The sequence below is a fragment of the Macrosteles quadrilineatus genome, unplaced genomic scaffold, assembly GCF_028750875.1.
Source record: "Macrosteles quadrilineatus isolate MER2022 unplaced genomic scaffold, UCM_ALF_1.0 Scaffold_2__2_contigs__length_208266976, whole genome shotgun sequence".
NCBI classification, from domain to species: domain Eukaryota; kingdom Metazoa; phylum Arthropoda; class Insecta; order Hemiptera; family Cicadellidae; genus Macrosteles; species Macrosteles quadrilineatus.
Window position 1 is genome coordinate 69,551,380 of NW_026542595.1, and position 25,138 is coordinate 69,576,517.

At 35.6% G+C, this 25,138-nt stretch overlaps 1 protein-coding gene across 1 annotated transcript; it reads left to right on the forward strand.

Annotated features, from left to right (window-relative positions):
* LOC128985641 (leucine-rich repeat-containing protein 56) lies at positions 1-25,138 on the forward strand. Its single transcript, XM_054405378.1, has 10 exons — positions 1-170; positions 2,244-2,432; positions 9,414-9,562; positions 10,409-10,588; positions 11,226-11,395; positions 13,533-13,634; positions 14,663-14,830; positions 15,282-15,403; positions 17,261-17,442; positions 24,932-25,138. The coding sequence occupies exons 2-10, from the start codon at positions 2,262-2,264 to the stop codon at positions 24,972-24,974; spliced, it is 1,287 nt and encodes a 428-aa protein (XP_054261353.1). The 5' UTR covers positions 1-170; positions 2,244-2,261; the 3' UTR covers positions 24,975-25,138.

Genomic DNA, 25,138 nt, shown 5'->3' on the forward strand with positions numbered 1-25,138 from the left:
ATAAAGTCATGCAAGAAATGGTTACTTCCATATTTTGAAACCAGAAAGTTTTGTAATAAATTCAGTGTCAATATTTGTGCTGGGAGTTATCATTAGTTTATGAATTCAGTGTCTCTATTGAAATTTGGTTGATAAACACTAGAATCATATTTGATGAGGAAATGTTAACAGTAAGTGTAAAGTAGCTCATAACAACAAAAAGTACAGTATTAATAGTTATGTTTTTAAATATTTATAACATACCTATCTAATTCCCTAAGAGTTGCAATGTTGGCTTCAAAATAGTTTAATCCCAGCTAATTTACTTTTGTACCAAATTCAAATCGGATCATTTCGTTCAAGTTATCGTTATAACGGACACATTTATCTTTGAATTTGAACAGATAGTGTTTTTGGCCCCTCGGGACATCAAAACAGAAAAGTTAATTGATCCCAGGTCCAGTCTTACCGAGACTTGGGTATGGTAATAGCTTTATGCAATTCGCAAAAAGTTACTCTAAGTTTAATTTAAATTCTTAGAACTTCTTTGTACTCAACATTTGAAGTAGTAGATGCATTATTGTTAGGGCTGTGTTATATTTTAAATTTTAAACTAACAAAGGATTGTTCTCTTGACATTACCACATAATGGCCCTATAATAATATCTTCACAGTGGGCATTTTTTTTACACTGGATGGCCGACCGAGAAAGTAGCCTAAATCTGTTTGATCGAGTCTCAACGGGCGATCAGTACGGTATATACATAGTGTCGATTAAACCTTTTTCTGGATGTAGGTAGTAAAATTCTTTGGTAAGCTTATGGCGTTAGTATCAGTAAATTATGGATATTTTCCCTTCGCCGATTTCCAATAAGAACTTGCAGAAATCCTGCTCTTTTGGTCTTGCCCCTATGATTATAGTTGGATTAAGGACTTCAAACTCTCTTCGCAGTGGACTGATTTTTAACGAATGCTTGACTGTTGCGTGCCGCCCATGAGGCAAAACATAATTGGCGAAAATCGCCAAAGGGGACTATAATTTTTTCCACCGAAGGCCATATCAATTCGCAATATATCTTCAAGTAGCCTGTCACGCAGGAGAGGAATAGCGGCAAGCCATTGAAGCCTCATAACAGAATATCAATTTAGAGCTTCTTATTGTATCTGGCTCCTTGCTGTGTACTCCTTTTCAAATTCATCTAGGGTACTAATCTTTTCAATAGGCTAATCAATTGATATAGGTTTAGATTACATGTTTGCTGTCAATACGATCCTTGATGACAGTACGAAGACTACAGCTGTTTTCGTGCTTTTAAAGTAGCACATCTTCAGGGTGACAATGTCTTGCTAATAATCCCTTGTGTGGAGTTCATAAAAAATATAAATAAAACAGGAAATACAAAACAAATAAACACACAACAATACATTTAGTAGTATCACGTACGATATATTTTATCAAACACTTAATGGCAGTTTCTGCATTTAATAATCCAGAAACTAAACTGGTTTTTCTATCGTTTGGAAAGTTAAAGTTTAGTCATTTATTTAACAATGCCATTTCTGAAAATGGCCTGAAAATTGTTTGGTTGCTTTGTTAACAATTCTACGATGGAACTTATGGTTACATTTGATAGTTTCAATTTTTATATCCAACTTTTAACAGAAACCTGTTTGGGCTTTCTGGCAGCGGTAGATATTTTGGAGATTTTTAGGGAAACATATTTTGGCACAACTCCTTATTCTAAACATATTTTTATTAAAATTAATGTTTTCTTCTGTCTTAAAAACAGTTTTATCTTACATTCTTGTTTGAATAGCCCAGTTTTAACTGACATAGCTAACTTAAATTAAACTGAAACTTAATAAAGATTTTTAACTTTAACTTTCCAACCGATAGAAAAATCTGTTTGGCTTCTGAATTGTTCAATGCAGAATCTGCTGTTAAAGGTTTGAAAAACAATATCACACGTAATACCACTAAATGTATTGTCGTGTGCGTTGAATTTGTTATATATTGCCCGTTTTACTTATATTTTTCGACAAACTTCACATGAGGGCTTGTTAGCAAGACATTCTCGACCTGAAGATGTGCTACTTTAAAAGTACAAAAACAGCTGTAGTCGTCATACTTCCATCAAGGATTTTTTTGAAACTATATTAGCTCATTCAGACCATCCAGAGGCCATTCCATAATGAAATTTTCAATGTAAACTTGAAGGGTTTTAAAAATTAACAATGTAACTTAATGAAAAATTATCCAACAGGTGTGACCGGTTGTTCTGATGGCGCCGTACCACATGAGTCTCGGAGAGCAAGGAGACATGTCGCAAGACACTTCCACCAACGAACAGTTCTCTGATGAAGATGATGATTTCATTGACGAATTTCCGTCTTTGCCCCTCATACCAGTACCAGACATTCTACCATCTGAGAATTCTCTATCACAACTGCTTGTAAGTCCGTTAGCATCATTAGGAGAGATGATAGTGTAACAAATCATTTTGCCTTTTGAAAATATAGAAATAGATAACAATATCTCCGATATAAGTTATCAATATTGTCTTTTGAAGTCAAAATCTTCTATCCATAAAATAAAGATACTGAATTCAAATGTCTCATGTCTGCGCAACGGGATTAGTAAGCATGCTCTCTGCTGGAATTTTCATTAGGAAGGGCAAACAATAAATCAGTATCTTGTTCCAGGGATCAGACAAAAAATCCCCCTCCACAAAGAAGTAGATGTAAAACACCTTAAAACATTGGATGTATAAAAATTGAATAAGCTCTAAATAATGTTTTAAACTTATTTTATTAACATTATTTTAAATTTTTATACAAATTTAGTTTTTCTGCCTAGGAGACACTGATTCAAATCAAGTGGTAAACTGTGCTAAAACATTAATGCTAGTAATACTACTCTAGAGTTGACTCTTGGCTTGTAAACACAGTATAAAAATATATTCCATACAAAAGCCGTATAAAGTAAACATAAAAATCTAAGTTAAAAGTCATAATAATAATAATGCATGCCTCTGAGAACAATATGAAACTAATTCCTCCATTCAAACAATACACAACTTAACATCACTTCAATATTTGACAAGCTCGTTGTGCTTCAATGCTAAAGTATTTTGTCTTATAAGATTTACCTACGTAAGACCCTTCTCACTGTTGTATGTGCATCTGATGTGTATTTAATATAATAGTCTCTCTTATGCTCTTATAGACGAGTCGATTTAGCCCAAAAAAACCTCTAAGATAGAACAAATTCCAACAAATGGTTTTTCGACGGTTTTTGGTAGTAATAGGTGTAGAAAGTACTAGGAAAAAAGTCTACCAAAATCGGACAACCGGAAGTCGGGTTTTTCCAAGATGGCCGCCGTGAGGCCCTCAAATCGACAAGATGACTGCAAATTCGTCGATTCATAGTTCCAGGATTGGCCGATTTCCACGAAAATTGGCAAACACATGTAGAACTATATTTCCAACCTTAAATATGAAAACTAGGCAGACAAAGTAACCCAAAGATGAATTTTCAGGGTATTATGTGCTAAAAAATAAGATTTTTTACCTCAAATATATGTTTTTCTAATATTTTGTACAAAGTTTGTTATAATTTCAAATTTATTTTTTCACCATTAGATTCAACACAAAAACCTAACAATTTAGTATATTGAATCTTTGTTCTGCTTCAATTTGTTACAGAGATATTGAAAGTAATAACTTTAGTATGTTTTCTTGCCGAGATAACTCAATGTTAATCTTATGGAGAATAAGCATAAATATTAATATTATTTTTCATGAAACCTATATAGATAAGACTTTTTGTTCTGCTTCATATTATCTGTTTTAATATTTTTTTACTAAAAATTCCTTTTTTGGCAGTTACCATTGCAGCAAACCTACGTATTCGGTTCCTCAGTTTTAATCATAAAGAGAATAAGCAAAAATCAATTTCTTATTAGTCCGAGAAGTATAGAATATAACCTTAAAAACAATACAAGAAAACGTTTTATGGTTTTATGTTGTAGTTTTGGGTGTGCAGAGTCGGAATTTCCCAACATTGGACAAATTTTGAAAAAAAGATACCATAAGCATTTTCTATGCACAATTTTCTAAATATTGACTTGGGACCAACATCGATACATTTCGATTGGAAACATATTTTGGCCGCTATTTTAGATCCACCTTATTTGATATAATTTGTTGTTGTTGTAACGACAGTGTTGTGACATATTACTACTATATATACTAGATTTTCACGCATATTCCATTGCCGAAATCCGTTTTTAAATACATTTTTTTGTTTTGAACGTTTTGTACTTTGAAAATTTTTTAAGATTATTTTCCTTATCTTCAGTTAGTAGTTCATTCTTAAATAATTAATGATATAAGGGCTTTCATTTGAGCTATTGGTCATTAAAATTGGACGAGTTAGAGACAAGCTACCAATCCCAACAAAATATTAAATTTAACTTTTTATAAATCAGTTTTTATTAAATGATTTATATCTCGGGTTCTTAATACGTCACCAAGTTCTTTCTGGTCGCAAATTACTCAGTAGAGAATTAGGTTTTTTTATTTTATTAGTCACTAAATAATATCTAACTAATTAATAAAAAATGAGTCATGCTCCTTAATTTAATATTAAATTATTTGCATTTGAAATTTATCTTTAGTTAAGTACATATATCCCCAATTCTAATAACTCCCAATAAATAATCCATAATTACAGTAAAAGTCAATACTTTGATGAATCTTTTAAGATTATAAAGAGCATTGGGAGTTATTTTTCGATTTGGGGGTATATGTCTTAAACTAAAGACAAATCTCGAAAAAAAAAATATTTTTTAATAAGACAGACCCATATTAAATTTGTCACACTTTATTAAGTGATTAAAAAAATTAACCCAAACATTTACTGAGTAATATGAAACCAGAAAGAACTTGGTGGCGTATTAAGAACCCGAGATATAAATATTTTAGTAAAAATGTATTTCTAAAAAGTGAAATTTAATATTTTGTTGGAGTTGGTAACTAGTCTCTAACTCGTAAGATTTTAATGATCAATAGCTCAAATGAAAGCCCTTACATCACTAAATGTTTAAGGCTAGAACGAACTGCAAGCGTTAATATGTACTGGAGATATAAGAAAAAATAATCTTAAAAAATTTTCAAAATACGAAATGTCCTTAAGAAATGTATGCAAGAGAATTTTTGTTTGAATATATCTTTAAAACGAAAAAAAGATATTTAAAAACCCATTTTGGCAATGGAATGGGCGTGAAAATCTAGTTTAAAATAATGTGTCACAACATTGCCATTACATTAAAAAAATTATTTATATCCAATATGGCCGATCCAAGATGACGGCCAAAAACAAGTTCCCTATTGAAATGACACTGTCATTACATTAAAAAAAAATATTTATACCCAATAGGGGGATCCAAAATGACGGCCGAAAACACGTTCCCTATCGAAATGAAGAAATGACCACCCAATAAATATCGGTGGTGGTCTGAAGTCAATATCAATGAAAATGCATGTGGATTTTTTTAAATTTTTCCAATGTTGAGAAAATCCGTCATATTAAATCTTGATTCTAGGGGTTTTCCAGTAGACCGATTTTTGCCAATTTTTACTATGTTACTCTGCATACCCCACTACAACATAAAACCATAAAACGTTTTCTTGCATTTTTTTAAGGTAATATTCTATATTTCTCGGACTAATAAAAAAATTGATTTTTGCTTATTCTCTTTATGATTAAGACTAAGGAACCGAATACGTAGGTTTGCTGCAATGGTAACTGCCAAAAAAGGAATTTTTAGTAAAACAAATATTAAAACAGATAATATGAAGCAGAACAAAAAGTCTTATCTATATAGGTTTCATGAAAAATAATATTAATATTTCTGCTTATTCTCCATAAGATTAACATTGAGTTATCTCGGCAAGAAAACATACCAAGTTATTACTTTCAATATCTCTGTAACAAATTGAAGCAGAACAAAGATTCAATATACTAAATTGTTAGTTTTTTGTGTTGAATCTAATGGTGAAAAAATAAATTTGAAATTATAACAAACTTTGTACAAAATATTAGAAAAACATATATTTGAGGTAAAAAATCTTATTTTTTAGCACATAATACCCTGAAAATTCATCTTTGGGTTACTTTGTCTGCCTAGTTTTCATATTTAAGGTTGGAAATATAGTTCTACATGTGTTTGCCAATTTTCGTGGAAATCGGCCAATCCTGGAACTATGAATCGACGAATTTGCAGTCATCTTGTCGATTTGAGGGCCTCACGGCGGCCATCTTGGAAAAACCCGACTTCCGGTTGTCCGATTTTGGTAGACTTTTTTCCTGGTACTTTCTACACCTATTACTACCAAAAACCGTCGAAAAACCATTTGTTGGAATTTGTTCTATCTCATGTGACTATATTGACTCGACTATTAAGAATTATATTGTTTTATTAGCTTATTTTGTTGAAAATTAATTTTAATTAAGAGTATGCATAAAATATTGCTTATTTGAAGAATTTATTAAAAAATAAGCTGTCATTTAATTGTATGTGTTGTATAAATCTGTTTTTTATCTGCTAAAAAGTACATAGCATTAATTTATTTAAAAAATGTACTGTATTTTGATATGGATGCCGATGTAAATAAAGAAGTGACTTACATTATAATAAGTTATTAAAGATTTTAAGGTTTAATCTTGAACAATATTAGCAATATTCTGTAAGCTATATGTTTTAAAAATAAAAAAATTATAGTCAAGCTAATACTGAGTAAAACACCAAGTCAACACTGTACATCCCTAAAGACAAACAATCTTGAACAACCAGAGTATTTTCCCTCATAAAGAACATTTTTTAAAGATGTTTCACTGTATTCACATAAATAGAACGAAGACAACCCTGTAATTTGGTAAAGAGAAGATGCATAAAAAAACATAGCTTTATACAAATATTCATTGGTATAACTTGCGAGTCCCAGGTCTCACTTTAAATTAAAGTTTCCTAAAGATTTCACTCGCTTAGCTTAGTTCAAGAGGTGTTAGGTTAATGTCTAAATGAGACATAATACTGCTTAAGGGTGTTACTCAACGTGTAATGAACAAAATTTAAATTTAGAAAAACAAAAAATGTTACAAAGTGTTACAACAGCAAAAGAAAACTTTGAAAAGGGAAAGATCAACAATAGTAAGACAAATTAATTTACAACGTTAAATTTACAAGGAAAGAAAATCAATTGAAAATTTAAAAGAACTAGAGGACCCATCCTGCTCCGCAGCGTTAAACTAAAAATATAATATCCAAGAACTAATCAAATTTATGAGTTTTGATGAGTAATACAGTATCTTGATACTGATTCAAACGATCAATAGCTCAATTTAAAGCCTATAAATACTGATTATTTTGAGTCTAAAACATACATGAACAATACTGAAGCCATTGATTTTTAGTCATAGGAAACCCTTACAAAAAAATGTTTATGTTAGTTTTTCTCCTTGCGTTTGCTTGAAACTCGTCCGATTTGAATAACTAATACAGTAGCTTAAATGAATGCAGGTATTTCACTGAAGTTCCTTAGACCAAAATAACTGGTGAAACGCATCTTAAATTGAAGTAAGAACTTGAAAATGAATCAAATTATTTTTTTCGGTCAAATAATACAGTAGGTAAATATATGCCGATGCATTTACTTCGATGGCCGATGCTTGATGTGAAATCATTGCGTGTATGCCTTCAATTTAAGACCTGAATCATGAAAATCGGTCGGATAGAAGAGCCAAACGCACTCGGAAAAGAGAAACCAAATTTAACTCCCATAAGAAATACATCGGGAGAAAATTTTGTTGACGTATAAGCCGAGTGGGGTTAAAGATAAATATATGCCCATGCTTGATGGCAAATCTTTGTGTGCATGCCTTCAATTTGAGACCTCAATCATGAAAATCGGTCAGGTAGAAGAGCCAAACGAACTCGGCAAAGAGAAACCAAATTTAATTTCCATAAGAAATACATGGGGAGCAAATTTCGTTTACGTATACACCGAGTGGGATTATAGATACATTTATGCCGATGCTTGATGGCAAATCTGTACTTGCATACCTTCAATTCGAGACCTCAATCATGAAAATCGGATATAAACAAACTAAAATAAAAATGGGGTTATTGATCACTGGTCGTCGGTAAATCCCAAAATAATTACATTTTTTATTGTTTGGAATTCAGCAGCGCGCTTCAGGTACGTCCGATCTTAATAATCAAGGGCTCAAATGAAAGCTGGTATTTCACTGAAGGTTCTTAGACCAAAACATATAGGATTACATAATTATAACTGAGGAAATATATCTTCAATTGAAGTAACAATTTTAAAAAAAACCTAATTTATGTTTTTTGGTCAAGTAATACTGTAGATAAATGAATGCTGATGCTTGATGGCAAATCTACGCGTGCATACCTTTAATTTAAGACCAAAATTATGAAAATCGGTCGGGTAGAACAGCCGAACGGACTCGGAAAAGAAAAACCAAATTTATCTCCCATAAGAAATGTACAGGGAGCAAATTACGTTTGTGCATAACTCGAGTAATACGTCAGATAAATGAATGCCGATGCTTGATGGCAAATCTACGCGTGCATACCTTTAATTTAAGACCAAAATCATGAAACTCGGTCGGGTAGAAGAGGCAGACGGACTCGGAAAAGAAAAACCGATATTTTTTAATATATAGATGAGTTACTGACAAATTATATGACTTAAGTTATATATTTTATTCATTTTACATACTGTTTATTGTCCCAGAAGCACACCCACCGATACACGCACTCCGAAACTCTCAATCTTCTTAGTCCAGCGGCCCGTGGTGATCTCCCCGATGTTTTCCTTCAGGTCCTCCAGCTTTGAAACTCCTCAACCCTCCATCTTCTTCATTAGCCCTTCTCATTGGCTGATTACCAAAGAGATTAGGGTGTGTAGCTTATAGGTTAAAGATGTTTCTTGGAAGTCAGCCCTACCGGTCATCGCCTAGCTCACATCAACTGGGAAATGAATTTGTAAATCGATGCTCATGCTGCTGTTCAACTCTGTTCACACCAACTGGTTGACTAAGTGTAATATGAACAGAGTGTCTGCGTGGATGAGCACAGTGGGTACGAGGTTTAATCCCCTTTCTTACAAACTATCTAAAAAAAAAGAATCATCATTGAAAGCCGAGCTCTCAAGGATGGTTGAGCTCAACCTTGAAAATTGTTTGCAACTTTTCTCGGATTCATATAATCAACTTAACTTAACTAAAAGCACTCTGACTATACTGCTACTAAATAGGGATTTTAATTATATGAACGTGTTGTTTGTAATTTTTAACTGTTTGTTATGGTTTATAAATTAAAACAATTTACCTCACTGTTTCACAGGCACAAGCATGTGGTGGAGAAGATCTTCTTGAAGTAACGTCAGTGAAACTGAAAGTTATCGCAAGTCAAGTGAACTTGCTGCGGCTGCACATCTACCTTCCAAACTTGGTGGAGTTGGACCTGACTGGTAGTCACCTGCTTTCACTAAGGTCTTGATAGCAAAATACTTCAATAGTCTTTAGTTTTAGTCTTTATTTAAATGTATACATATATTGTACATGAATGGTGTTATCTGAACTAAAACCAAGGCTTAAACTAAGATGCAATCATCCAGATTTATCAAGTTAGTCTGCTATTTTGAAGGAATATATTTTAAGAAGATATTTCTAGCATTTACAGTCTTTTTTAACAGCTCTAATTTATGTTTTACAATTTTACAATATCACTATTTTTACTACACATGCATGTCACATTAAATAAAAGAAATGTGGGTCTACTATCAGTTTTGCAGCCCAAGGAAAATTTGAATCTATAGGCTCTATGTGTATAGGGTAAGGGCTTAGAATTCGATTAAATTAACTATAATGCTGACACACCAGGATGGCTAGCTACAAGGTCTCTAAAAAGAGGTTGCCTGAGATGTGTATGAAGTCATCTGCTCACCTGGACGGTGCTGCTTTTATTGCACACAGGTGCCACCTGTCAAACTTGTTATTGTTGTACGACCAATTAAGTAATTTTTTTAATTTACCTGCCCGGGTTAGCAAGTGACGTTCTATGCGAACGCCCGGATCTGAACTATTGAACGCCGCCAACCCTAGGGACGGCCCTATGGTGATTTCATACACGTGTCTTAGGTAACCTATTTTTAGCAGCATTGGCCTGTGTAAAGATAGTTGAAGAATAAGTGTGATTGAGATCAGCTAGTATTTAAAGCCAAGGCCATTAGTTAAAAACTCAATCCTCAAGGACAGCTGGTTCTTTTTGCAAAAAACCAAAAACTACTGAAATTGTTCATGGTTGATCCAACAAACTTCTGATTCCTAATCCATCAGGCCGCTGGGGTACGGGCTGGAGCACCTCTGTGTGTTGAGTGTGGGCCGCTGCTCACTCACCAGTCTAGATGGAGTGTTTGGAGTGTCAGGTCTACGAGAGTTGTACGCTCCCAACAACAGCATCTCAGAGCTGGGACTCCTGGCCACTCTACCTCAGCTGCGAGTGCTGGACATGCGCAGGTCAGTGACAGCTGATCACTAAGTGATTATGTAAAGGTTTGAAGTATAAACAGAAAAAAAAATAACAAAAACATTAGTTTTATACACTTTTTATTTTGCGTGATAATTCTGTTCAAAAATAATTAAATAGGCCTAGTGTATTTTCATGGTTTTTTTTATATGCATTGAAATAATAAAAAAAGCTGTTTTTTGTCTTGGTGGATAATTGAAAAAAAAAACTGGATTATAAATTGATGAATTAAATATAAATATAAGTCTCTAATATTTAATATAAGTCTCTAATATTTAATATAAGTCTCATAATCAATTTTTTAATTTTGAATCCTGGTTGTTTGCCACGTTTTGGGAAAAGGAGAGGAGGGCTTTGACGTTTTATGGCCTTGTATTTAGCTATGCAAAGAGGAAATTTTAATGTGTTTTTAGAGGAATAGGTATTTAAGGTAAAATTACTGGGGTGAAGTAGCCTCTCCCCAGTAAAGGTAGTCGCATTTCCATATGTTAATACTATGGCAATACCAATAGCCGCAGCGCCCGGGGCATCTTGCCACGATTGCCCTTCCTTTTAAAGAAATCCTTCAGATAGCCATCTATATGTACTATATTTCCTTAAAATTTATTTGTTATCTAATAATTGCAGCAACCCGGTTGCTAGTTTGCAACAAGTGGCATTCCTCTCCATGTGTGCGGCTCTGAGAGAGCTGACCCTAGCTGAGTGTCCAGTGGCTGATCTACCAGGATACAAGGCTTGTGTGGTCACCACTCTACCTGCCCTGGGTCTGCTGGATGGCAACCTGTTGGCTGATGGAGGTAGGTAGGCTTACTTCTCTTGTATAGCTCTGAAAGAGCTGACCCTAGCTGAGTGTCCAGTGGCTGATCTACCAGGATACAAGGCTTGTGTGGTAACCACTCTACCTGCCCTGGGTCTGCTGGATGGCATTGATGGCAACCTGTTGGCTGACGGAGGTAGGTAGGCTTACTTCTCTTGTATAGCTCTGAGAGAGCTGACCATAGCTGAGTGTCCAGTGGCTGATCTACCAGGATACAAGGCTTGTGTGGTAACCACTCTACCTGCCCTGGGTCTGCTGGATGGCAACCTGTTGGCTGACGGAGGTAGGTAGGCTTACTTCTCTTGTATAGCTCTGAGAGAGCTGACCATAGCTGAGTGTCCAGTGGTTGATCTACCAGGATACAAGGCTTGTGTCGTCACCACTCTACCTGCCCTGGGTCTGCTGGATGGCAACCTGTTGGCTGACGGAGGTAGGTAGGCTTACTTCTCTTGTATAGCTCTGAGAGAGCTGACCCTAGCTGAGTGTCCAGTGGCTGATCTACCAGGATACAAGGCTTGTGTCGTCACCACTCTACCTGTCCTGGGTCTGCTGGATGGCAACCTGTTGGCTGACGGAGGTAGGTAGGCTTACTTCTCTTGTATAGCTCTGAGAGAGCTGACCATAGCTGAGTGTCCAGTGGCTGATCTACCAGGATACAAGGCTTGTGTCGTCACCACTCTACCTGTCCTGGGTCTGCTGGATGGCAACCTGTTGGCTGACGGAGGTAGGTAGGCTTACTTCTCTTGTATAGCTCTGAGAGAGCTGACCATAGCTGAGTGTCCAGTGGTTGATCTACCAGGATACAAGGCTTGTGTGGTAACCACTCTACCTGCCCTGGGTCTGCTGGATGGCAACCTGTTGGCTGACGGAGGTAGGTAGGCTTACTTCTCTTGTATAGCTCTGAGAGAGCTGACCATAGCTGAGTGTCCAGTGGTTGATCTACCAGGATACAAGGCTTGTGTGGTAACCACTCTACCTGCCCTGGGTCTGCTGGATGGCATTGATGGCAACCTGTTGGCTGACGGAGGTAGGTAGGCTTACTTCTCTTGTATAGCTCTGAGAGAGCTGACCATAGCTGAGTGTCCAGTGGTTGATCTACCAGGATACAAGGCTTGTGTGGTCACCACTCTACCTGCCCTGGGTCTGCTGGATGGCAACCTGTTGGCTGACGGAGGTAGGTAGGCTTACTTCTCTTGTATAAACACCTTAACTTTTGGCATCTCTGAGAGAGCTGACCATAGCTGAGTGTCCAGTGGTTGATCTACCAGGATACAAGGCTTGTGTGGTAACCACTCTACCTGCCCTGGGTCTGCTGGATGGCAACCTGTTGGCTGATGGAGGTAGGCATTTCTCTTGTGTAGCTTTGAAGGAACCCATTCTAGGTAAAAATAGCTCTGTTGCACTGTATTGTTTTATCACCTTTTGTTATGCTTCAGCAAACCTTTTGGGGAGGTAGAGGGATAAGAACAACCAATCTTTGAGAGTGGAAAGATGTCTTAGCTCCTTATGGATTTTAGTCTGTGCTTTACAGTGAATCACTACTACTAAATTACTTACTAGTAATTGTGCATCATATAATAAAATCCAAGGCAATATGTAGAAACCTTGTAAAAAAACTTGTACAACCACAGTAAGAATAACACTTTTGAAATCAAAGGACTAAGTACTGTATAGATCTTTTTAAATCATGTCAATATGAGTAGAGGGCAGAATGTGTTTGCACACAAGAACCCATTTCTTGCCATCATTGCCTTTGTTATTTTGCCAGTCATCTCCAAAATTGATTGGATTAATTTAATACCACTAACTTAGCATTTATGGGTAACTACCTATCAGTTTTGTTGGGAGCCTTTCCTTCATTACTCCTTACACAACATCTTAATTGACATGATCTTTACCTTGAGGAACACCACTTTGGGAACCTGTTTTCAGATGAACATACTACTGCCATAGCAATAAAACAGCATCCAACCTTGAACACACTTTGCTACATATCTGGATATAAGTTACTCTTTTAAAGTCTTAAAATTATTTAGCAAAATTACAAAGCCAAAATGAATCCTTGCGCATGCTATAAGCTCCATATTCTTTCTTTTCATGACACTTTATACTTGCAGGCTTCGACATTTGTCATACAAGTCAAACAGACTCCCCTGACCTCTCTGATGATGATAATGATGGATGCCAAACTTTGAAAGTTGAAGAATTGAAGATCATTGGTAAGAAGACACTGCTTGAGCCTTGATTTTAGAATAAACTTTCATATTGAATCATCTGATTTTATTCCCTAAGAAAAGCTATTGTTATACCATTTAATAGTCAAAGGTTATACATTCAGGCTTTTTTTAGGATAGCAGGCATACCTGAATGGGAAAGAGTTCAAACTTCACAGGATACACAAAACTTAACTCTATGTACACAAAACATTAGAATACTTTACTGCCACTGACAGCATTTTCAACTAAGGAAGAAGAGTTAGAGTAGGAAGAGTCCATATTTGACCTAAAGAAAACTATATAGTGTAAAGTGTTGTGTCTCTTGTGCCAGTTTGGACTCTTTCCCATTCATGTGAGCCTGCTATCCTCCCAAAAAAATCATAAAAACCTAGGCGCTTATGCTCTATGTTACATCCTTATTGTTAAATTCAGTTTATTTTCAATGTATATATTTTATTTGCATGGAATCGAAGAATGTTGACATAAACCATAGCCTCCTATAATAGGCCTGTAAGGCCGGGACGAGAAAAAAGTGACAACACCGCTGTTCTGTCAAATCGAAACAGCTGTAGTTCTAATTTATAATGGACAGTATAGAAAATGTATACGTTTACACTTTTGTTATTTCTTATTACCATAGCAATAGGCATGACGTTGCGACGTGTCACACACCAACGCTGCAGCCTTGTATTAGAGGAGGCTATGCACAAACCCATATTTTCTTAAGTGCTTAACATTTAACCCCAAAGCATGATAGCTATGTATTGGACACAATACGAGTGGTGGGGGTGGGAATGGCAAGGCCACTCTGTTTTTTTCCATATTGGTAAGTAACCCGTATTTCCCACAACAATGGTGAGCGCTCCTGCACTGGGAAATTTATGACTATTCACTGATGTGTACCTATGTGGCAAAGTTTTGTGTGAAATGTATGTATCAGTAAACATTGGTTTGTTCGGCTAGAAGTTGATAAGAAAGGCGGATTTCTTATGAGTTGCACTAGTTTCCTGTAACTTGATTGTTCTGTGCAGATGACAATGTGCCTGAGTTGAAGGATGTGACCCCAGTAAGGCCAGTGAGGCCCCGCCCAGCCACTGTGAGTGGGGCCCGACCCTCACGTGGGGGCTACCTACTGCCTGACAGACCCGCCACGGCTGCATCTAAGAAACTCTCCGACAGCCAACTAGTCATCAACGAAGGTTGAGAGTCCTCAGATACATAAATAGCCAATAGATATCTGAGAAAATAAATGTTTTGGTTTATTGCTTCCGATAAGATTTCAGAAACACTGAATTGTTTTTTAACATTGATTTTTTTCATGATTTCCTTAATGATATAAGAAACGCCCTATCCTATATGGAATCTGTTTATGGATAGGGATTAGTAAATAATTTAAATATTCTCAAAATAAGGACAATTTACTTATTTGTTACATAACAACAACTTACTTTAATGTTTTATTGTCGCAAGTCAGCAGTGTTCGATTTGTAAAAAATGAGGTGCCGGAACTGTAACCTATTCAATGTGATTTGTACCTATTTATGCCAATATTTTTATCTTTACGAAAGAGAGGTACCGGAACTCCGTTCCACCACGTTCCCCCGCAAATCGAGTAATGGTAAGTTCAATATACAACATTCTATATTTCAGATCCTGAAATAGTTACACATGATGCAGTGAGCAAACTGACATCAGGAGGGATTGTCTGTGGGAACCTGGCAGCGGCTCTGAGGAGCAAACACCGCCAACGGAAACCGGCTTGGACAAACAAGGTGTAGTATAACTAATTAATTTACATGGATCTTAACACCTTGTTCATATGAGGACTTTATATGCCACGTTGAGCGTATGTTAGCAAAATTTGAATCCGCACACATGACAACAGTAGAAGCGGTGTTAGTTGAGCCATTCACTACACCAGTGCATCTTTGGAGCTAGAAGCACGCTGCAAAAGTAGCGCTTGAAGTGAAAACTACAAGCGCCGTGTTTTGGAAAAAGTTGGTTCAAAGTGCTCGTTTGCATGTGAACGATCCCATTTGTTCCTAGGTAGGCGTACTTGGCTAACAGGCGTTTGACAAACCAGCGTCTAACGCCCTCATGTGAACAAGCTGTAAGATTAACTAAAAAATATTAGTAACAGTAACAGTAGTAAAAAATACAGTAGTTGCATTACCTATCCTCCGAATGGTTGAGGACACAGAATAGATTAAAACTGTTTAATGCATACTATAAATCTATCTTAGAAAACAGCTACAAAACCACAGTTGATTTTAGAAACAAAATTTGTTTTTACAGCTTAGTTGTTTAGAATTTATCTTTGGACTTCCTCAGTCAACTGTAGCAAAATAAAATTATAGAAATTAATTTATCAAAATGTAAACAGTGTACATAAAAACAGAAAATGTAAATATTGTGGTTTTTCTATTTATTGCCATTGGAACTGATTAATATTTACTTCCAAAAGCCGAAGAGGGGGAGGGGGCGGGTGTTTTTTAAGGACATGAATGGGAATTTCAGCTTTGTAGGTTCAGTATTTTCTACCTTCGTTCTGAATAACCAGGTACCTACACAAAAAACAAACAGAAACTCCCGTAGTTTAAATATTATAGATGGTTCAGTATTTGATCATATTTTAAATTACAAATGTATAAAGACAACCATCTGTACTCATACTATAATAATAATCCAAACATTCCATTTGTGACTAGACTAAACTAGGCATCATTTTTTTATCTCTCTTGATAATTTCACATACTAACCATTTTTAATAAAACTGCAAGAAAATTACCTCCTGCTTGTTGAACATATTAATAAAATAACTGTGTCATTACTTACTATCCTGTAGCCACACAAATCCCAAGTGATTTTTGGCCTCGCCAACAATGCGCCTCCACTGCTGCCTGTCCTCTGCTGCCTGTCCTCTGCTGCCTCCAAACTTGCTCCTAACCTCCTGAGGTCCTGCCTCACTTGGTCATTCAATCTTAATCTGAGCCGACTTTTTGTTGTCAAGCTTTCTTGATGAAATATTACAACTATTTTATTTAAAATATAAATATTTCAATAACAAACATGAAAATGATAAATGGATTGTACCGTACCATTGAGTTCAGCATAAAAAAGTATTTCAAAATGATGGGTCACAACACCACCTTCATATTTAAAAAAATTACCTTATTTCAAAATGGCGGATCCAAGATGGCGGCCGAAAAAAATACATCCCTCATGACCAAATGAAATAGGTTGACAATGACTGGTGGTGTATAATTAGGTCTTAGTTTGTAAATGCACAATGTTAATATGTGCAAAAAGTTCTCATAACTTTAGAATGGATCATGATTTTTTCAAACGGATTGCAGCATCCTGTTCAGCATAAAAATATAGTTTGAAACGATGGGTCAGAACCCAACCTTTACATTTAAAAAAATCTTTGTATCCAATATGGTGGATCCAAGATGGCGGCCAAAATGTATACCAAGTCAAAATGAAGTACTCACTACTCCACAATGATCTTACGTTGTCCGGAGTTGATATCTTAAGAAATTTAGAAAAAAGTAGGGGGAACTAATTTAAAACTCACCCTGTGTATGTTTATTACATTATTGATGATAAGTTCTCAAAATCTCTATCAGGATGCAGAACAAGAGAAGCTGCATGGCAAGAACGGGTTGACAGTCACCAAGCTGTACTCTGATGTTGAGCGTATAGAGGCGGCCAAGCTCGGCGGAGGCGATGTCCCGTCACTGAGTCAACCTCTCCTAGATGCTAGCCGGAGATGGCGCGAGGCATATCACAGCTTCCGCACAGAACATAGGTACAGACTGGCCATAGATTATAAGTGTTTGTGGTTTTACATTTTTTGATTTTTTACACTTTTGTCTATTAACATGTCAGGAACTGCAAGAAAACCACACAATAACCCTCTGAATAATCGGACCAAATAAGCTAAATAAAGCCTTGGGACATTTACAACATTTTTTGCCAATGTGTTGAAAATATCTTCAATCAATCTTTGTCAGTAACAAAGTTATATTGATCATTACTATCCATTCTACACTCATCCTTCAATCATATCCGGGTTAAAATACTCACATATAGGTAGCGTCCCCATCTCAATATGATTGATAATTGCATTTGTTTAATTTGCTTATTGAATTAAATATTTTTGCTGTAGGGCAGAATGAGTGTGCATAAGGGTCTAAATGCACTATTTTCCTATTTATAGAAGGTCTGTTATCAAATCATATTAAATAAGGGAAATTCAAGGGTTTCCCAAACTAAACATGATTTGGATCGATCTATATAAAAACAATGCTGTAGCAAAATGGATTATAGTTTTTGAGCTTTATTGAAATGAGATGAAATGCTATATGCAACTTTTAAAAACCAATTTAATGAGAGTTTTAAGCAAATTTCCCATATAGGGAATAAGCTATTACCGCAGGTCTCATAGTAAGACCTGGACCCAGGACCGATTTACTTTTTCGTTTTGAGGTCCCCAGAGGCCAAAAACACCATCCGTTCAAATTCATATATAAAAAGGGGGTACTTAGTTTTAGCGAATTTCCCATAGGAAATGAGCTATTACCAAATCAAATCATTTATTCAGCCAAAATTAACAATATATATATACCTTAGTACTCATGGTAAGACCTGGACCCGGGACCGATTTACTTTTTCGGTTTGAGGTCCTCAGAGGCCAAAAACACCCTCCGTTCAAATTCATATATATAAATATATTTTTTTATATATGTGTCCGTTAGCACAATAACTTGAGTAAAAATGATCCGATTTTTATTAAATTTGGTATAAACAAGTAAACTTAGGTTTATTCGAACAAGTTTTGCAAACCAGCACAATCGGACTATGGGATAGGGGGCTTATGGGGGGATTTATAGGGTAAAAATTGGTTTTTTCCCATTTTTGACTCTAAAAACATAAAATTTCACAATTTTATTCCAGACCATTTTGTAGAGCTTAAAAATAAATAATTTTGTATATTGAAGTGTTGTTTTGCCTAACGGTTAGGGAGATTATTAAAAGAACTTTAAATTTAAAATTCCCATGTTATTCTTATGGAGAATAAATAAACTGTTGTAGTTTGCTTGTTTATGGATATATTTTAATCAAATTTGGCAATTTTGTTTATTTTATACTAAGCTATCAACATTTCAATAAAAAACACACCATAATACCTTCCCTGTAGCAGAAAACCTAGGTACTCATTAAAATTAATGTTATTTAAATAGGAAATAAATCCGACAACTTTCAGGGTATATTTTAGTAGACATCCACCCACGTAAATGGAAATTTGCTTAGTCTGCAGGTTTGCTGCAACGGGGGTATTTAATAATGCATTGGTATTTCAAAATAGTAGCCCTAATCACTACAATTTTCATAATATATATATATATATATATATATATATATATATATATATATATAATATATATATATATATATACTAGTGGACCCGTCACTTGAATTCGAGCAATTGCAAAGTATTACAGGCGTTATTTCAAAACTAATAACAATGATAATTTCCAACTCAAAGATAATGGTTAATCAATCACTCCACTATTGTTATCGAAATTGAAAACTAACTCACTCTGAAAACAAAACGCACTTGTTTGTATCATGATGTTTACTATGAACAGCTGTAATTAATACAAATTAATTGTATGTTTAAGTAAACAAAATCTTTTCATCATAATAAATACATTGGGATTTTGATGGCCTGTGCCCTGTGGGGCAAAGCCCGAGGACTTTTTGTTTAACCTCTATGGTTATTTAATTGATATTTAACCATATGTTTTTTTTTATTTACGGTACTTTCTTTAATACTATTGTATTGTATTAGTGTCTTGATTAAAAATAGTTTAGTTTCTTTTGACCTTTTAATTTTTATCTAAATAAGAAATAGAACATGGCGCAGTCGAATGAAGAACCCGTATCCCTGAACATTAAGCCTCCTGAAGCCTTTTCCTTCAACCCTCACGACTGGAAGACATGGAAGACTCGTTTTGAGAGGTATTATTCCCTTAGCAATTTAGCTCTACATTCTGGAAAGCATCAGATTGACATGCTTATCTACTGTAAGGGAGAGGACATACTTAATTCATTCAGGTTAAATGACAATGACAAATCTAATTTCAAAGCTGTTTTACAGAAGTTTGACGATAATTTCCTTCCTAAAAAGAACTTAATTTTTGAACGGTCTAGGTTTCTAAAACTTAAACAAGGTTCCATGCCAATTGAGAACTTTATCACAGACCTTCACAATCATGTAAAAAACTGTGATTGGGGTCAAATTGAAGAGGAGATGATTCTGATGGTTTTGATTATTGGTATGCGGGACGAAACACTAAGTGATCGTCTTCAACTTGAACCCGAATTAAAACTAAACAAAGCTATAAACACTATCCGTAGATCTGAAGAACTATCAAGACAAAAACAAACGCTACACTTGACTGACATAGCATTAATAAATAAAAACACTCAACATTTAATTAAGACAAACATTTTTCCTAATATATCAAACAATGATCAATATTTTAAGCGGATTAACGACAATAAAAGCCTGTCCAATGTTGAAAAGAGATGTCTTTGGTGTGGTTCGTCAGTTTTACACAAAAGATTAAACTGTCCAGCTAAACAATACAAATGTGGGCTTTGAAAAAAAGTTGGTAATTTTCCAAATGTTTGCAAATCAAACAAAGTCAGTCAAACTGAATATGATGATACTGACCTTGAAACACCCAATGAAATCTTTATAGACCCTCAAACATTCATTGGCACTGTTGGAAAAAACTTGCGTGATGATCCATGGTCTGTAGTGTTAAATATGAACGACAGTGATGATGTCCTTTTCAAAATTGATTCAAAATTCAGGAGCAGACGTAACAATTTTGCCTCCCAACATTAAATTGAATAAAAAAATCAGGCTCAATCCCACATCCAAAATATTTAGTGGCGCAAATGGTCAAGCTCTGTCAATTTTGGGAACTGCTACTGTAAAACTATCACATAATCACAAAACATGTTATGAGAAATATATTTCTAAGGGCACTTCCCAGCCACTTCTAGGTAAACCTGCGATAAAAAGTTTGCAGTTACTTGCTCGAATCAACAAAATACAGCCATCCAGTAATGACTGGTATGACAGACACCCCAAACCGTTAAGGCTTAGGTTCCATTGATGTCAAATACAAAGTAGAACTGAAAAATAACGTCAATCCATTTGCAATCAACGCGCCTCGTCGGATTCCTCTACCTCTTTGGGAATCTACTAAAGAAGAGCTTGAAAGAATGGTGTCAATGGGGGTGATAGCTGAGGTATACCATGCCACAGACTGGTGATCTCCAATGGTTGTTGTGCCAAAGAAGGACTCTAACAAAGTTCGCATTTGTGTGGATCTTACTAAATTAAACAGATGCGTCAAACGAAGATACTATCCTATTCAACCCATCGTCATCGACATAACACTTGCCCAAATCTCAGAAGCAAAATGCTATTCTAAATTGGATGCTAATAACGGATTCTGGCAGATCACATTGGACGAAGAATCCCAAGATTTGACAACGTTCCTGACACCGTTTGGACACTTCTGAAACTACCCTTTGGAATAACATCTGCACCAGAAGTGTTCCAAGAATGTGTGAATCCAACCCTTGAAGGTCAAATGAATGCACTTGCTCATATGGACGACATAATTGTTTGGGGGAAACTCAACAAGAACATGACTATTTCTTAGAAGAAGTACTAACCAAACTTGAAGGTGCTGGCTTCACCCTAAACAAAGACAAATGCTTGTTCTCTCAAACCTCGCTAACCTACTTAGGTCACCATTATCTGAATCAGGAATCAAAGTCGATGAGACCAAAGTCGAAGCTATACGAAAAATGTCTCCTCCAACAGATATTTTAGGTGTTCAAAGGTTACTTGGTATGGTGAACTTCATTGGCAAATACATACCTAACAAAAGCCGGTCACTAAAACCCATTACCGACCTACTAAGTAGAAAAAACAAATGGTGTTGGGGTTGTGAACAACAAAAAGCATTCGATGAACTGAAAGAATTATTGGCTTCTCCACCTCAACTTGCATTCTATGATAAAAATAAACCGACTATGATTTCTGCTGACTCTTCTACACAAGGCCTGGGTGGAGTACTTTTACAACAACAATCAGATGGGAATTGGAAACCTATTTCTTATACTTCACGCACTCTGAGCGAAACCGAACGAAACTACTCTAACATTGAACGAGAAACCCCTTGATCCCGTTAAAAGGTGGGTTAAAAACTATTTTTAATGTTAAAGATCACGGAACCATTGTTAACAATCACTACCATAAACAGAATATTTCCATTTATTTTGATTTTAAAGATACCGATTTGTTTCCATACGCATACAGTACTTAATCTACACCCTATACCGGTATATACTGTAGACTAGATGATTTTTTTGAACAAAAACTAAAAAACTATCCCCAATTAATTGATATAATTATTGCAGTATAAAACTTTCTAGATAGTTATGTTTAAACAATTCGAACATGATACGTCTAAAATATCACTTGGGATGAATCGAGATTTTCTACGAAATTCATGACGGATAAAACTGAGTTTTACCAAACCGAAAGGTGGATTGGTGATTTGGTCGCGTGGCCGTAGAGAGTGGATACACCGCTGCCCGCTGGAGAAGACTGAAGAAAATTGTTAAACCGGCAGTAACCGTTAATTAATTATAAGCCAATTATCGGTCTCAGGTAAGAGACACAACTCTCGGCTTTTCAAAGAAAGTGTCGTATGGTGAAACAGTTACACCAAGACCAAGTGCTGTACCCAGTGGGTTAACGTTACCAGGCTAGTCTTAAACGAGTTACCCATAAAGCCGGACGCACACAGATCAAGCATTTCACCTAAAGCAAGTGTTGCGAGGCAAAATGTTTCGCTGGGTACGAGCTCCCCATGTATTTCAATGGGACGCCGCACACTGATCAAGCAAACGTTGCGAGGCGCCTCGCAACGTCTTTAAACATTTGAGCAGTTGCTCGACGAATGGATCCCATACAGCACGATGTTTGATGTTTCAAGGAGCAAAACGTTCTGCACATGCGCCAAATCCCTTCTAGCTAGTAAAGCTTAGTGGCTTTCAAAATTCAATTGACCGTTTGTTGTTTAAAAAATAACTCGTCTTTGAAAAATGAATTTTGAAGTTGCGTTAAAACTTAACAATTATATTTTGAATTTCTATTGAACAATATTGTTTTTAATTTTTCTTGCTACCATTTTGGTAGTCATACAGTCCATGCAAAGTATTAAAATAATTAAGAAATTACCAAGGTTACTCGCAGTTCATTTAATAACACACACACTAACATTGACACTATCTAATAATGATTTCTTACGGTATTTAAAACCCTTCCTATAAAATAGTATAGCAATTATTCGACAATGATTGTAAAATCTCCCTGGATCTGATTTAATTTCTGAGAGGAAAGCCTTATCAACAGATTGATTGGGTGAACCCAATGTGTCTTTCTATTTAGTCCAGCATTTTGCAAAAAATGACATACAGCAATAGTTGACTTCCTCGTCACATAATGTTAAAACAATACTATAAGACCAGTAGACATTATATGTAATTCTAATATTTATTTTTCTTAATTTTGCTTGAAACCAAATGCTGAATCATGCTTGAACCTCCCGCACACTGGAGAAGCAAATAAACAAAACGCTTCAAGCAAATCGTTGTGCAACATTTTGCTTCAGGTGAAATGCTGATCAGTGTGCGCCCAGCCTTAATCCCTCGGAGAGTCAACGAATACAATGGTTTATACTTAACCACCACGGCTTCAATTCAAAAATGGTGTGTTATTTTAAATGTAGATATAGCTTATTATCTGTTTCAGCTAGGGCCAATTTAATTTTTAGAATTTTTAAACAGATTATTTTTAAATAACCAAACGACGATGAATTAAGTATATCGATTTCAATTACACCTAGCGGTGACTAGACAAACTGCATGGAACATTGCTTGTAGTAGTGACATCTAGCGTTTTGACGAGCCGAAAAGTTGCAAACGTCGACGGTAGCAGCATCTAGCGGTAAATAGGCAAACTGTTAGAAATCCACCTCGACAGTAGCTACACCTACCAGTTATTAGCGGAACTGTTCTATTTTGCTTGGTTATGGATATACAGTACTTTAATAACATTTGTCAGTTTATTAAATTTCACACACTGACCTTTTTACTAAAAAATAGTAGTTTACGCAACAATCGCGTAAAGATAGTGTTAACGACCCGGACCGGGGTAGAAAATACCAAGAAGGTACTAACTAGCCTTGGCGAGTGTCTTAAAAGTTTTTACGAGTGTTTTACGTGCGTACACTACTTAACTTACGACAGTGTTTTAATTACTAACAATCACTACTCATAACATGAAAGGTTATGCTTTGGTTTATAACCTCTCATCATAGACAAAAAGATTTAATATTTTTGTCTATGCTCTCATAGCCACTGATTTGTACCATACACAGAATAGATTTCCCATGTAATGTTAAAATTTGAAGCCAAGAAAATATATGAAGTTTAGGACCATTTCACTAGAGGGTAGGCTACTAGTGTATTGTGTCAAATATATTAATTAAAATCAATGCAGTATCATAGCAAACAGCTGATCGATTTATAACTTAACAACACTAGTTATTTGTGCAACTAGTGAGCAAAGTGAGCAATTGACTCACTCGAGAGAAATACTCGGAATGGTTTCTCGAGTGAGGCAATTGCACTTTGCACTCGACTTGCACATTATATTTTTCCTACAGATACCATAAAACAAATAAATTGGTAAAGAAACGTAACATATTTTTACACAGAAATGAACTTTTAATATGGCATTTAATGATACAACAGTACAACAGCTGACCAGCTGATTAACAGCCAGTGCTGCCAACGTATTTAGCGCGCATACGACCTTGTCTGCATGTTACGTGCTCACTAATTCGTGATTTCACGTTGCAAATCTGGAGCGAGACAAAGTAATTAGAGTGGAGTGAGACAATGTTGACATTGTCTCACTGGTGAGCGAATTGGCCACTTTGCTTTCTCAAATCAGTGAGAGACACAACATGTAAATTGTTAAGTAACTGTAGGAAAAGAATATTGTCATTAGTTCGTTGGTGACCATCGCAACACGTTCTTTTTTGCTACAAAATTACTTGGGAAATCTATTCTGTGTATAGTCACATGCAGAAGGATTATATCCCTCAAAGCTTTAAAATATCAATATATTTCAGGGAAAAGTGGGAGCAAGAAGAAATAGAAGAGAGTGAAAAATAATTCGATAATCTACTTTATTTTACTCACTAAGTCACCTAGTAAATGGTGCCTAACAACAATCGCAAGAAGTCACCTCAGCTATGGTACTGGAATTGTTATTCTCTTTTAACAATTATTATTGCTTGGACATTAACACTGTTCATTTGTTTTGTCAGAAGTAAATA

Bases quoted from the DNA above. Each gene is read 5' to 3' on its own strand.
- LOC128985641 (XM_054405378.1), top strand. From the start codon at position 2,262: ATGGCGCCGTACCACATGAGTCTCGGAGAGCAAGGAGACATGTCGCAA. The intron at 9,563-10,408 runs GTCTTGATAGCA...CTAATCCATCAG, and splicing joins AGTCACCTGCTTTCACTAAG to GCCGCTGGGGTACGGGCTGG. The intron at 14,831-15,281 runs GTTGAGAGTCCT...TCTATATTTCAG, and splicing joins CCAACTAGTCATCAACGAAG to ATCCTGAAATAGTTACACAT.